The 13272-nt window shown below is 34.8% G+C and overlaps 1 protein-coding gene across 2 annotated transcripts; it reads left to right on the top strand.

Annotated features, from left to right (window-relative positions):
• On the top strand, positions 1 to 9785 carry LOC109333397 (flap endonuclease Xni). Of its 2 annotated transcripts, XM_019568871.1 has the most exons (15): positions 2 to 283; positions 369 to 510; positions 1375 to 1454; positions 2453 to 2491; positions 2608 to 2626; positions 4002 to 4055; positions 4890 to 5017; positions 5097 to 5165; positions 6153 to 6238; positions 6834 to 6943; positions 7705 to 7755; positions 8354 to 8412; positions 8665 to 8709; positions 8828 to 8902; positions 9324 to 9785. In XM_019568871.1, the coding sequence occupies exons 1-15, from the start codon at positions 158 to 160 to the stop codon at positions 9441 to 9443; spliced, it is 1203 nt and encodes a 400-aa protein (XP_019424416.1). In that variant the 5' UTR covers positions 2 to 157; the 3' UTR covers positions 9444 to 9785. The 2 variants fall into 2 exon arrangements, with proteins under 2 accessions (XP_019424417.1, XP_019424416.1); XM_019568872.1 differs by lacking the exon at positions 4002 to 4055 and having other exon boundaries at positions 1 to 283.

Below are 13272 nucleotides of genomic sequence, written 5' to 3'. Positions count from 1 at the left end.
AGCCAATCTAAACATAGCCTTAAAACATTCCCTCTTAGGCGTCATATACACACTCCGATAGGATTTTTTCTTACCCAAAAGCGCTTTCTATGGCGCACTCTGCTTCCACTTCTACTTCTACTTCGATTCTTTTTCTGCTATAAAACGCAACTTTGAAATGGCTTACTGTTTCAAGCATCATCACCATTTGCTTCACCACTTTCACTCCGTTCTGAAAACGCTTCCATCACCACAACGTCGTTTTCGTAGAAATCACTTTTGCAATCTTCGTTCTTCACACGCGGTGAGTTTTTATTTACACACTCTATTCTTCTCTTATCTATTTACTCTCAGTATTTGTTTACGTTTATTGCATACTTGTTTGTTAGGGTTATTGTAGTAGCGCGTCTAGTATACTGACTTCAGATTCGCGTGAAATTGTTGCTGCTCCAAACACTGATCCTGCAAATGGCAGAGTCATGCTCATTGATGGCACTTCCGTTATTCATAGGTCTTACTACAAGCTTTTAGGTATGACGTTAAGTAATGCAATATTTTTCTTAAATTTCATATATACTCTCTTTTTTGTTGTTGTTGATTGGGTTTGATTACACAAGACATTGATATGATGATTTTGGAAAAAGATAGTATCATATCAATATATAAAATAATGTTTTGAAGTTTAAAAGTAAATATTAGTATAAAGTTATAAGATGTATGTACCCAAAAAAAGTATAGTTATAAGAGTGTGTTTGGTTGAAGAATTTAATTAAGCTTTTATTCAGTAAGTTTTCATGAAATAAGCTAAAAAGAGCTTATTTGCTTAAACTTCTCTGATAAACTTATTTAAATAAGCTAAAACATGGTGATCATAAATTATTTTTATTTTATTTTCAGAAGTTGTTCTCATAAGTCCAAATAAGCGCTTCCATACAGCCATCTTAAATTTAAAGAGATAAGTGATATTTTAGCAGTTAGACATAGAATGAGTCATTGTAAATATTTATCTAACTATTATGAGATTTCTATCTATAATGATATAAAATTTAAGAAGCAAGAGTAAATACTGTAAGATTTAGTTAGGAGTATCCAATGGTGTTCGAGAAGTGTCTGACAATATGAACATAGCAACTATGTTGAAGTGTACTTGCATTATAGGTTGTGTTGGATGTTCTATTGATTAGCAGGTACATAATCGCCACATCTTTTATGCTTTTTAACATTTTCCACTCAATGATTTAATGTTTTGAAACATGCATCTACTATCGGTTCTGAACAAGATAATTTTAATTATTTGGGTTTAGGTCTATAGTTAGCTGTTGATAAAAGCTGTTTTCCGCTTTTGATTGAGGAGCTTAACTGATTGTTGTTAATACTTTTTTGATGGTGTGATAGCAAAGTTGCACCATGGTCATCTAGCAAATGCAGATGGAAACGGAGATTGGGTTTTAACAATATTTACAGCTCTATCACTGGTAAGTCATGTCTTTATATGTACATGTTCAAGTTGTCATTTTAATTTGTAGAAGTAGAACTGATAAACTTTAATGAGGTGACTGGGCTTTATTTTCTTCACGGGTATTATTGAGTAGAATGAATAATTTATATGTTATATAAGTAAATATTCATCAATGCATGTCTAAAAATATAACCTCGGGCGTGCCTTTCTTTCATTTTTATGTTAGATTTAGATGTCAACAAACAAATATTACTCAATAACATGTGGGCCTTTGATAGGCTAAATAGGCTAAAACCTATTATTAAGAACGTGTATAAGAGAGGGAAAAGAGGTGTGTGGCTAAGGGATAGCAAAAGTACAGCTATGCCCTTAGACAGTTAAGTGTTAGTTAGGATTTCTTCCTATAAAGTACACACTAGAGGGGAGGGAAAGTTAGTTAGAAGGTGTAAACTAAACTGATTGTGGAATCAGTTGGGATAAGGTTCGAGGGAACCTTGTAGTCATTTGTATACTCTTCTTCTTCTCATTCTAATAAAATTTCATTTAGAACCCTATCAGAATCAAATTGATTCTGGGTAGGGGCATTTCTTTTTCAATTTGTCTTCAAGAATTCCTCATAATCACGATACCAGTGCTATCAGCCTTACAGTTCGGGACCATAAACATCCTTACAATATAAACCATTTGATGTCTGTTCTGTGAGCAATTGCTGAAGTACTATTACTAGTACTAGCAATTGCACATGCTTATTAAGAAGAGCTACTATTTAATTGTTTTGCATTATTGTACTTGCCTGAGATGAACCTCAGATTATATGAGCATTAAATTTAATTTACAATGTAGAAACTACAAACTTCGCGGTGTTCTTTTATGAGTCAAAAGAAAGGAGACAAATATTGCGGTTTTCCTGGAAATCCCGCAAATTGAGACATTTTTTTAGTACACAGGAGATCTTTCATTTTGCTTGATGTGTTACTTTTATCTTTTACATGTTCTTGGTTCTCTTTCTTCCAGATAATTGATGTTCTGGAACTTATCCCTTCCCATGTGGTGGTAAGTTTTGTCCTTCATTTACCTTGTCACATTTTTTTCCTCATACAACCTTCTTCCTTTTCTCATGTTCTTACAATCAGTTTGTCGCTGATATAGTTTGGTTCTTTTGTATGCAGGTGGTATTTGACCATGATGGTGAGTTATAAATTTCTGCCTCTATATTTGCTAGTATTTTTTCTTTCCACTCAGGTCCTCTATGATAATAAACATTTTAGCTTTTTTAATCACTGTCATTCTTCTTTTCAGCAGCCTTTTACTTTTTTCGGTGTGTATACTGACATCAATGATAAATTCTGAATTAGAGTTTCCTTGAAGCATTATGCTTCTTATTGACAAAATAGTTATAAGAATAAAGTTGATTGACTACAATGACAATAAAGATGCTGTGTGGCAGAACAAGGAGTGTAAGAATGGCAAAACAGACATATTGAATGGGTAAAAAGGGTGGACAATGCACGAGGCTCCCACTTAGTGGGTATAGGGAGGGTAAATGTACGCAGCCTTGCCCTCACAAGTGAAGACGTTGTTTCCAGCATTTGAACCCATTACCTCCAAGTCACAAGGCAGGCAAATTGGAAATGTGACCGTGAAGGAAATCCATTAAGGAAATTTATGAGTAAAAAATAAAGGACACCCATGTAACTTCAATAGTGTTTGTATGCTGTTTAAGTGACCCAGGTTTCCAACAAACTACATTGATATTGATAAAGTCTATGAGAACTCACTATAAAAAAATAAAAAATAGACAATGTGTCAAATTGGTTATACTAAATAAAAAATGTTTATCTTACACCCAAAAAAGAGTGTAAGGTGGAGGCAAGAGAGAGAGAGAAAGTGATAAGAAAAGTAGAAAGATATCGGGAGTGAGACGAGGTGTAAATGTGAGGTAAGATAAAATGTTTTAGAAAGATAAGGGCTGTAAGAAAATATTGTTCTCATAATATCAAGCTTATAGGCATCCCCCACTTGTAGTGGCCTTATGCTTTTTTACTTTCTTTATATGAAATATTTAAATATTATCAGTGGGGCATAAGGCTAAAAGATCCTCGTGTCATGTGTCTCACTAAAGCTTGAATTATAGACTTCTGCAATTGCTCTATTTCGGCTGGACTATGTCTGCAGTTCCTGCTGAAGTATTATGCATTTGTTTTACAAAACTAAGGGCCGTTTGAAGAGAAAGGAAATACAAGTAATTTGATGTCCAATTGTTAACTTGTAAGAATAATTTCCTTTAGTGAGGATAAAAAATGAAGAGAAAGGAAGCCTTTTCTGTTGGAAAGCTTACATAGACCAATAAGTACTATTAGTTGCGTGATTCCCCACTAAGCTCTTGCACCAATAATCAAGGATGCTGTGTTTAGATGAGTGATACCTGTCCATATTCAGGATTTGAAATTTTCATCGTTTAGTGTCTTTTTCTTCCTAGCAGCTAACTTGCACTTCTTAGGTTCTTTGGCTTGTAATGCCACACCTAGATGCATTTTTAATAAAGAAAACCTCTTCATTTCAGGAGTTCCTTTTGGTCCTACTTATAATTCATCAAAAGGAAGTTTTACTGCAAAAGGTATGTTCGGGGTATCAGTATTTTTGCGTGATAAAATTGGAATGTAAGATCGGAATATCAGAACTTTGATCCCATTTTTTTGCAATCATGTATGAGCAAGGGCAGATGGTTGTGTAATTCCATAAAAAATCTCTCATGTAAGTCTTTCAAAAAAATTAAATTAACAATGACTTTTGGCTTCCCCAATAAAGCGTTCTTTCACTTTGTTTCCATCCTCAAATAAAACTCCTTTAGCTCCTCCTTCCATTTCATATGTGTAATATTATATGTACCTTTAAGTTTTTGTAGTTCGTATACCTCTAGGTTAGTGCATTCAGATGAAGTACTTTGGTCATCTTAAGATTGGAGGAGGCAATCCCGAAAGATTATAAGATCGACATCATCACATAATTAGAGAGATCACAGTCAACTATTCTCTTTGGTTATATTCCTGGTTTTGTAGGATTCCTAGTTAATTCTGGGGATTGCTAATTTTTCTTTCCTTTTCAGTTTCCTGTTTGTTTATAGTGTACCTTCGGTTATCTAATAAATCAAGATATGAAATAATTTCTCCACTCTGATTACACTATAATAATGTGGTTTTGCCTGCCATCTCCTTTCATTCTGTTCATATATATATATATATGTATTTGAGTTTGGTCTTTTTGGTGGTTCTTCAATACAAATCAGGCTGGGGTAGTTAATTTTTTGTTTTCGGGTATTCTTAGGATAATGATAACAATTAACTAATTAATTAACCTTTATTCTTTGACCATGTTTTGTTACCTTTTTACCGTTACTGTTTTATAGTTTCTTAATATATACATCCTAATTTTATATTCACTTTATTTGAAGGCCAAAATTTCCGCCACAATCTATACCCCTCATATAAGAGCAATCGTCCTCCAACTCCTGATACCATTGTTCAGGGGCTTCAATATCTCAAAGCATCCATCAAGGCTATGTCCATAAAAGTCATTGAGGCAAGTATAAGTTACAGATTTATATTGCTTATTGATTTTAAGGGTGTATTGTAATTCATATAAATTCATTCAAAGTCAGGTTCCAGGTGTAGAAGCAGATGATGTGATTGGAACATTAGCCTTAAGGAGTGTTGATGCTGGGTACAAGGTGATCTTCCTAATGGTTTGGAAATATAGAAAATAGCCCGTACTCTCTTACTTCAAAGACCTTTTCTGTTTTTGAGAAAATACTTTTTCTTAACCGAATGAAAAGTCTACTGTTATAGTTTTAAGTATGCATTCATATAAGCTAATAAAACCATTACTTAAGACATATTACTTGTTATTTTGAATGTGAAATCATATAATGGCACAGACCATAAACTAAAGCTGCACACATTGTCAAAATGCTAAAATTGATGCTATTCCTCATCAAGATGAAAAAAATAATCATAATAATTGAAGCTTGAATATTTACCTTTTTCATAATTTATATTAAAAGGAGCTTCAATCTTTTATTTTCTTAAGTTACATTAAATTCATTTATGCCTAATAATAATTTCAATTCCATTAAGAGTGTTTTAAGTGTAAAACCACTGTCAGTCCCATTCGCATTTTTATATGGTAGTTAGTGTTTTATGTTATCCAGTTTAGTAACAATGTTATAATTTGGTTGTATTTCTTATTCCCTGTTTTTAGTTGAATAATTATTTGAATTATGAAATGTTACATTTTTCTGGGTTTTAAAGGAGATTGACTACATTGATTTAGAAGTATCAGTTTCATTCTAGTTAAATACTTAAATTGAACGAGGGTAGAAAGAAGAGTATTGATATGGTAGTATGAATAAGAAAGGTTAAAAAATTCACTTCAATTTATGTCTGTCAGTCAATTGGTGATATTTAAGTTTGTGTCAGTGTTTAGCTTGGAATTAGCATGCTAATTTCATAAAACTTGATTGAAACTTTTTTGTTTTCTTACCCTTCTTGGATGAGCATTTGCAAAAATATTGGTTATTTTTAAAAGAGAAGGGGAAGTTATAATGGGACTATTCTGCTTGAAACAATAAAATTCTAAGCAGCATATGCTTTTCATCATGGAATTGTTTTCAATGATATTACTAAGTCACTGATGATTGTTTTTATCTTGATGATAGGTCCGAGTAGTCTCCCCAGACAAAGATTTTTTTCAGATTCTATCTCCTTCATTACGTCTCCTTCGAATTGCTCCACGTGGTGATCAGTTAGTATCAAACATATTTTTGCTTTTATGTAGTGTGCTAGATAATGAACTGGTGCATTAGTTAATAGCAACTTATTTCTGACTCTAAAATAATTTTAAATCATGTACTGAAGGTTTTTATATTTTTCATGTGCACTTACCACTTTATCCTTAAAAACTCACATTAGCAAAGGAATAAAATTGAAAAGGAAAGAAGGCCATTTTACACTCCTTGTCCGTGCTTTCTTTTAGAGTGTGAATAATTATGATGTATTGGCATGTAAATATTATGTAACCATGTTGCTCTATCTCTTACTGCTATTATTGTGTTTATCACTTCTTTATTGCTGGATGAACTTTTTTCACAAATTAATAATACAAAACCTGTATTACATGGAGGATATGGTGGTGCTTGTGCTGCTAGATAACACTGAAAAAGATTATGAAATTAAATTAAATAAGTAAAAATAAAAACAAGTCACAACAAGGCTACTGCAGAAAGATTTTCAAAATTTAATAGATATCCTTATAATTTGTTTCATTGTTATTTGAAATTGCAAATTACAGTGGAGTTCTCTAATGTTTTTTTTACTTAATTTCTATTTTCTTTCAACAGGATGGTTTCATTTGGAGTTGAGGATTTTGAAAAGCGATTTGGAGGTCTGAAACCATCACAGTTTGTTGATATGATTGCACTTACTGGTGATAGAGCTGATAATATTCCAGGTTATTTTGTTCTCCTCTATGTCAACGCTGAAACATTATTTGCTGAAATATGAGTAAGGAGTTAGAACTTAGAACATGGTTACAGAGAGTCTATGTAGATTTCAAATTTGGGAATACACTTATGTGTCATCTTTGAAATCAATGGGTAATAAGACCTATGGCTGTGAAAATATTGGGATTATTATGTATTGTGAGAATGTGAGTCTTATGTCAGGAGTGTTAGTTCAAAATTCTAAATTTTCTATTATTTATTTTTTCAAATTTTCTAACCATTGCGCTTACCGCAATGTTTAAGCAACCTAACAAAGTTAAGTCAACATCGGAAAACTAAAATTGTTTTATCTTAATTAAATACGCCAATTCCCATTGAATTTCCTTATGTGGGTTGCTTAAACATTGCACTAAGGGCAATGGTTAGCAAAACTGTGTTTTTATTTATAAAAAAATGTACCATAGCTGTACATTCCTAGATTATTTGCATAAGAAGTAGTATTAGAAGTATAACATTGTAGACAAAATAAATCAGGACAATCACTTATCAAACATGTTAACTCGCCGAAGTAAGTTATCAATCAAGGTCTGGGTCAGAATAATCATTTCCTGCCTTTTTACATGCTTAACTAATGAATTGTCATCCCATAGAATAGAGATAAGAATGGAATCACTTATCTGTACCAAGCACGCTCTTAGGGGATGATAAGTTATATATGCCTCTGGAATTTTAAGAAGTATTTAATACTTTTAGTTCTTTATAACTGCAGGAGTTCACGGAATTGGAGATGTACATGCGGTGCAATTGATCAGTAAATTTGGTAAGTTTTTATGAACTTTCTCATTCTTTTTCCAACACATTTACATCAACATGTTATTTTTTTGTGTATTCTCATATAGTGTTGGAGATATTATTAATGTATGTTCTTGCATCTTGAAACGTCAACAATCACTCAGTACTGTGGTTTCTGGGTTCCCCAAACTCATCTACTAAGAAGAGTCTGTCAACCTAACCTAATGGGCTTTCTGCAAGCACTTTATTTGCTTATCCCCAAAGTGAGCATCAAAAGCCACTCGGAGTGGGAAAAATGGTTATAAACTCTGAAAGTTCAAAAACTTTTTTCTGTTGAATTAAATTTTTATTTATCCTTATATTTTTTGTTGCCTGATTCCAAGCTGCGTATAATAGTGGATAGCCAAATTGTGGGGGTAGTCAAATAGGACTCATTCAGATTAATCGAGCTTTCTTTGGATTCTTTTCCTTTTATTTTTTGTTATTGTCCAACTTGTTGGTTTTTAAAAAAATATATTTGAAATACTTTGATTTTTTGTAGTTTAGTTGATGGTGTGTTTTGTTATACTTATGACTTATGAGTCTATGCATATATGGTCGTAAGCCTTGCCTCTTCACATGCACAGGAACATTAGAGAGGTTATTGGATTGTGTTGATCAAGTTGCAGAGGATCGTATTAAAAAGGTATGCATGGTCAATGTTATGCTTTGTTGCAACTTTTGTTTGATGTCATGGTTACGTTGTTCTCGTTGGAACTTGGTATTGCTTGGTTCAATATGATTAGTATGGTTTCTTGATGCAATTAGCATCTGAATAATCCCTAGTGTGAATCCTTGGTATATATGATAGGTTTTTACCTGTTAAAAATTAATATATTCACATTCATAGTCTACAACAACATTGATATTGTGATTTCATTTGCCGTTTTCTTTGTAGGCGTTGATTGCAAATGCTGAGCAGGCTCTCCTCAGCAAAGAACTGGCAAGCATCCCAATCTCTGATATTCTTTCTTTTCTCTTTCTACATTTGTCTTTCTCAACATCTTTTTGTCCTACGATCTATAATTTGTTTGCTTACTTGGAGCTTTAAATTATGACAGGCATTGTTGCGCTGTGATCTTCCATTCTACATGGTACCATTCACTATAAAAGACATCTCATTTAATAAACCAGAGGTTTGTGGCATCAAAGGCAGTTCATATTTTCTATTTAAATTTTTCATATAGATTTTGCATGAGCTGTCCAACTATAGCACTGGGTAGTTAATAGCACGTGATCGTGCTGGCCGCTGGGATATGATAGGAGCGGTCGTTTGCGAATTGCGACTCCTACATGTGGCGGGATGGTGGATAGCCGTTGTGGCCTGTATGGGGTGAAATTGCAACCCTACATAGTTACTATTTTGAAGTGTCGATCCTTCACAGATTTCAACTTTACTTGAAACCTAATCAAGCATGTTTGGATTTGTCACCAATTACCATATTCTTATGCATTGTTATTAAATTCAATAATACATTAGTACTATAAATGTAGTGCACACTATTATGCTCAATATTGCACAGTTTGTGTTTTAACACTGTAAAAACTTGTCTACAGGATGATGGGAGCAAATTCAACAGCCTTTTAAATGCTATCGGTGATTTCGCCGAAGGGTTTTCAGCTGATCCTACCATCAGGAGAGCATTTCATTTGTGGAAGAAGTTGGATTCGAGATGAAAGTTCATTAAGTCACCACATCAGATTTTGTTCTAGAGAGGGGATTTTTTGAACACCATGAGGAGATTTAAGTGTATATTAGAGAGTATGAGTTTTTCTCATGTGGAAGTCAGAGCAATGCACTGCAATGAATACAACATATTTGGTTATGTTGACCAAATTTACTTCATTTGTTGTTAGTTTTAGTTAATTCACCTCATCAAGAATCTGTACATTTTGTTACATGAAAAGCATACAGTCAAAATAGGTGACAAGTAATTCAAAAGGAATATGGAGACAAATGGGAGGATAGGATAATGTAGTGACTGACACTTGTTCATGTTATATACTTTAAGTGTCTTTTCTTTAGAAAATATTTGATTGATGATTTCAAAATTTTAAATAATATTTAATTATTTCTTTATCAATTATACCATTTCTCTCATTGTGGAAAGAGGATAATTGTAGAGTAAAATAGATGATGGAATAACGAGGGTAACCGAAATTCAATTTCTAATAATAATTCTTAAATGTTTAGACAGTTTAATCAATGTATTAATTTAAGATTTATGAAAACTTTCCATGTAACAGTTTCTAATATTTATAAACCAAACTACTATTCTCGACCCACAAGATGGGTCACCATTACCACACACTCACGGAACACATTTACTGTTACATAAGGTGTGTCATTTAATATGTTATTGTTTATGGTTGATTAAAAAAAAATGAAGTTAAAATTTTAGTAATTAATTATTCGATTCTTGATTTCACTGGGCCCTTTTCAACTAATCAACTCAATCAAGTAGGATTAATTACCCCACATTGTGAATCAAAAAGTTTTGTAAAAGAAAACTATCTTATACTTTTTAATGCTTAATATTTTGATTATATGATATAAATAAAAACGTTACATCTCTTATAAATCCTTTTGCAAGCACTTTTAGTCATAACATGATAGGAGCTTAGTAATGCAATAGAAATTTAACAGAAACAATGCAGAATAATAAAGAATTATACTTCATTCATAGCTTTCATAGCAGCTGCAACTAGACTAAATACAGAAATTAGAGGATTCTTTAGGGTTTCCTAATAGATTTGGGCCAACAGTGTAGGCCCAGTGCAGTCTAAAAAAATTGAATTAAAATATTTACCTCCCTATTACATAATCAAACCCCCATTTGGGGTTTTGTTTAACTCTGGTGGGCCTAACTGAAATTGGGCTCCTATCATCACCCAACCCTTCAAGAGGCACCATGGCCTCATGGTGAGATATTTTCGTACCAGCTGGAGTGCAATGGTCCTCACTTGGGGAAAAGAAATATGCATTAATACTTAGTGGGGGACAACTGGATGCTTTTGAGGGTGGGATTAAAGTCTTCTCACTTCCCCAATTTTGAATGGACGGTTCAGCATACCTTAGGGAAGAAACCTACGCGGGTGGCTTGAAAATTGGGTAAAGTTAATGAGGGTCCAGATTGGTGCAGAAGATCTTGTGGCTTGCATTTGTTGGTTGAATCCAACGATCCACGGTGAAGTGGGTGGACTGCCCAAGGGGATTTACTTTTCAAAGGTGCAAGTGGGTTATTCAATCCCACATTAACTTCCTTCTTGTGTACTTCTGAGAATTCTTCTCTGTCCTTCTCTCTTTTATTTTCAGCCAAATCCTTCTCTTCCACAAGTTCTCGTCCATTCTTCAAAGGTTTCATTTTCTCCATTTTGTTAAAAAAATCAGACCTTCCCACACTTGGTTGTTCTCGGTTGTGAGCAACAGCAGGAACAATAACATTGCCTCCCGTATTCACCACTGAACGCCTCACCCTCGCCGTGTCTCCTGTTGGGACATGGTGTTCTTCACGAACAGTGAACCTGCTATCGGGATGAACATCGTCAATCCCCGATCCAGTAACCCGCGTTATGGTACCATATGACCCCGTGGAGGAAAACTCTGGTGGAAGGTCAACAAACTGCCGTGAAGGGTCTCCATGGAAGCGCCTTAGTAAGGAGACGTGGAAAACATGATGTAAGTCGGCCGAACCCAACAGAGCCAACTTGTAAGCCACCAACTTGACACAGTGGAGGATCTGAAAAGGCCCGTAGAACTGTCGAGCCAGTTTCTGAGAATGCCACCGTGCCATTGAGTGTTGACGGTACGACTGTAACCGGAGCAAAAACCACTCTCCGGGAGTAAAGGTAATATCTGATCTTCCTACATCTGCATGTGCCTTCATCCTTTGTTATGCATGACAAAGGTTTTGTTTGAGTGTTTCTAACATTATTTTTCTTGATTGCAGGGTATCCATAATGAGTGGGTTGGAGGTTGAACCAGCCAAATAATCCTTGATAGTCGATGGTGCACGTCCATAAAGGGCTTCGAAAGGAGATAAATGGAGAGAGGAGTGGCGGTTTATGTTATACCAGTACTCGGCCAGAGAAAGGTGAGTAAACCATTTATTAGGTTGAGACCCTGTGAAAGAGCGTAGGTAGGTTTGGAGACCTCTATTCACAACCTGAGCTTGTCCATCAGACTGAGGGTGATAAGTCGTGCTGTAATACAACCTGGTTCCGAGGAGCTTAAATAGTTCCTTCCAAAACATGCTCACAAATATCTTATCCCAATCTGAAACGATGCTTTTTGGAACCCCATGTAATTTACAGATCTCATTTACAAATCGATTTGCCAGTGTTTCAGCTGTAAACCGAGTAAGAAGAGCTATAAAATGAGCATACTTAGTGAGACGGTCCACAATCACCCAAATCACTGTATGACCATGTGACATTCGTAAGTTTGTTATGAAGTCCATTGATAAGTCTTCCCACACTTTATTTGGGATATGGAGAGGCTGTAATAATCCTTGGTATTTTTTGGCAGGTATTTATTGTATTGACAAGTGGCACAGTTTCGGATGAACTCCTTGAGTTGTTGGGTCACACCGGGCCAGTAACAAGAAGTTGCCAACCAAGCCAAGGCCAATTTCCAGCTAGAGTGACCAGCAGCAGGGGTCTCGTGAAATTGTTTCAGCAAGGATAGTCACAGATCACCCATATCAGGTATAAACATTATGTTATGATAAAATAAGAGTTCTTGAGAGAAATGAAATTTAGTGTTCCAAGTTGTGTCTGACTCCTTATTTGTGATTAATTTCTTGCCTTCGGGTGAGTTGTAGAAGGCACGAATATGCTCAATGATCAGTGGAAAGGACGAGGACAAAGCCGAGAAGGAAGTCGATTCATTGTTGTGGCATCGGAAAAGTGCATCAGCAACCCGATTAGAGGTATCAGTTTTGTACTTAATGTCAATTTCGAACCCAATTAATTTCGTAGCCCATTTTTGTTGTTCGGGGGTATGAAAACCTTGGATCATTAAATGCTTGAGACTTTGTGTAACGCCCCAAAAAATACTTCTAAAAAACATTGCGGAAAAATGGGTGAATTTTTTTTTTGAATTAGTGACATAAAATTGTTTAAACCTTCCTTTTCCGGGACATCACTTTAAGTAACTCGAATGTGGAATTTCAACTTATCGTTATCGAATGATAACTTAACCTGATTCACAATTTCCTGAATAACATAATGCATATAATCGGTTAAGTCAGAATTAGTTCATACAAACTAAGTCAACAAGGCGGAAACTACATCACCACTAACATATACAAAAATCCTGGCCCACAAGCTGACTCAAGATTCCAGGAATGCTGGACCCCTCACTCGGGTCCTCCTCCTCCTCCGAGTCAGACACGAGGTTGATCACCTCCACCGAGCTCTCTACATTTACGAGCTCAACAATCTTGTCCTCCTCCTCCTCTTCCTCCACTTTCATAACCCAGCAGCATAATTCGGAGGGGATGAC

Source organism: Lupinus angustifolius, chromosome LG18 (genome assembly GCF_001865875.1).
Source record: "Lupinus angustifolius cultivar Tanjil chromosome LG18, LupAngTanjil_v1.0, whole genome shotgun sequence".
In the NCBI taxonomy this organism is placed as follows: Eukaryota; Viridiplantae; Streptophyta; class Magnoliopsida; order Fabales; family Fabaceae; genus Lupinus; species Lupinus angustifolius.
This window is presented reverse-complemented; position numbering and strand designations above follow the sequence as displayed.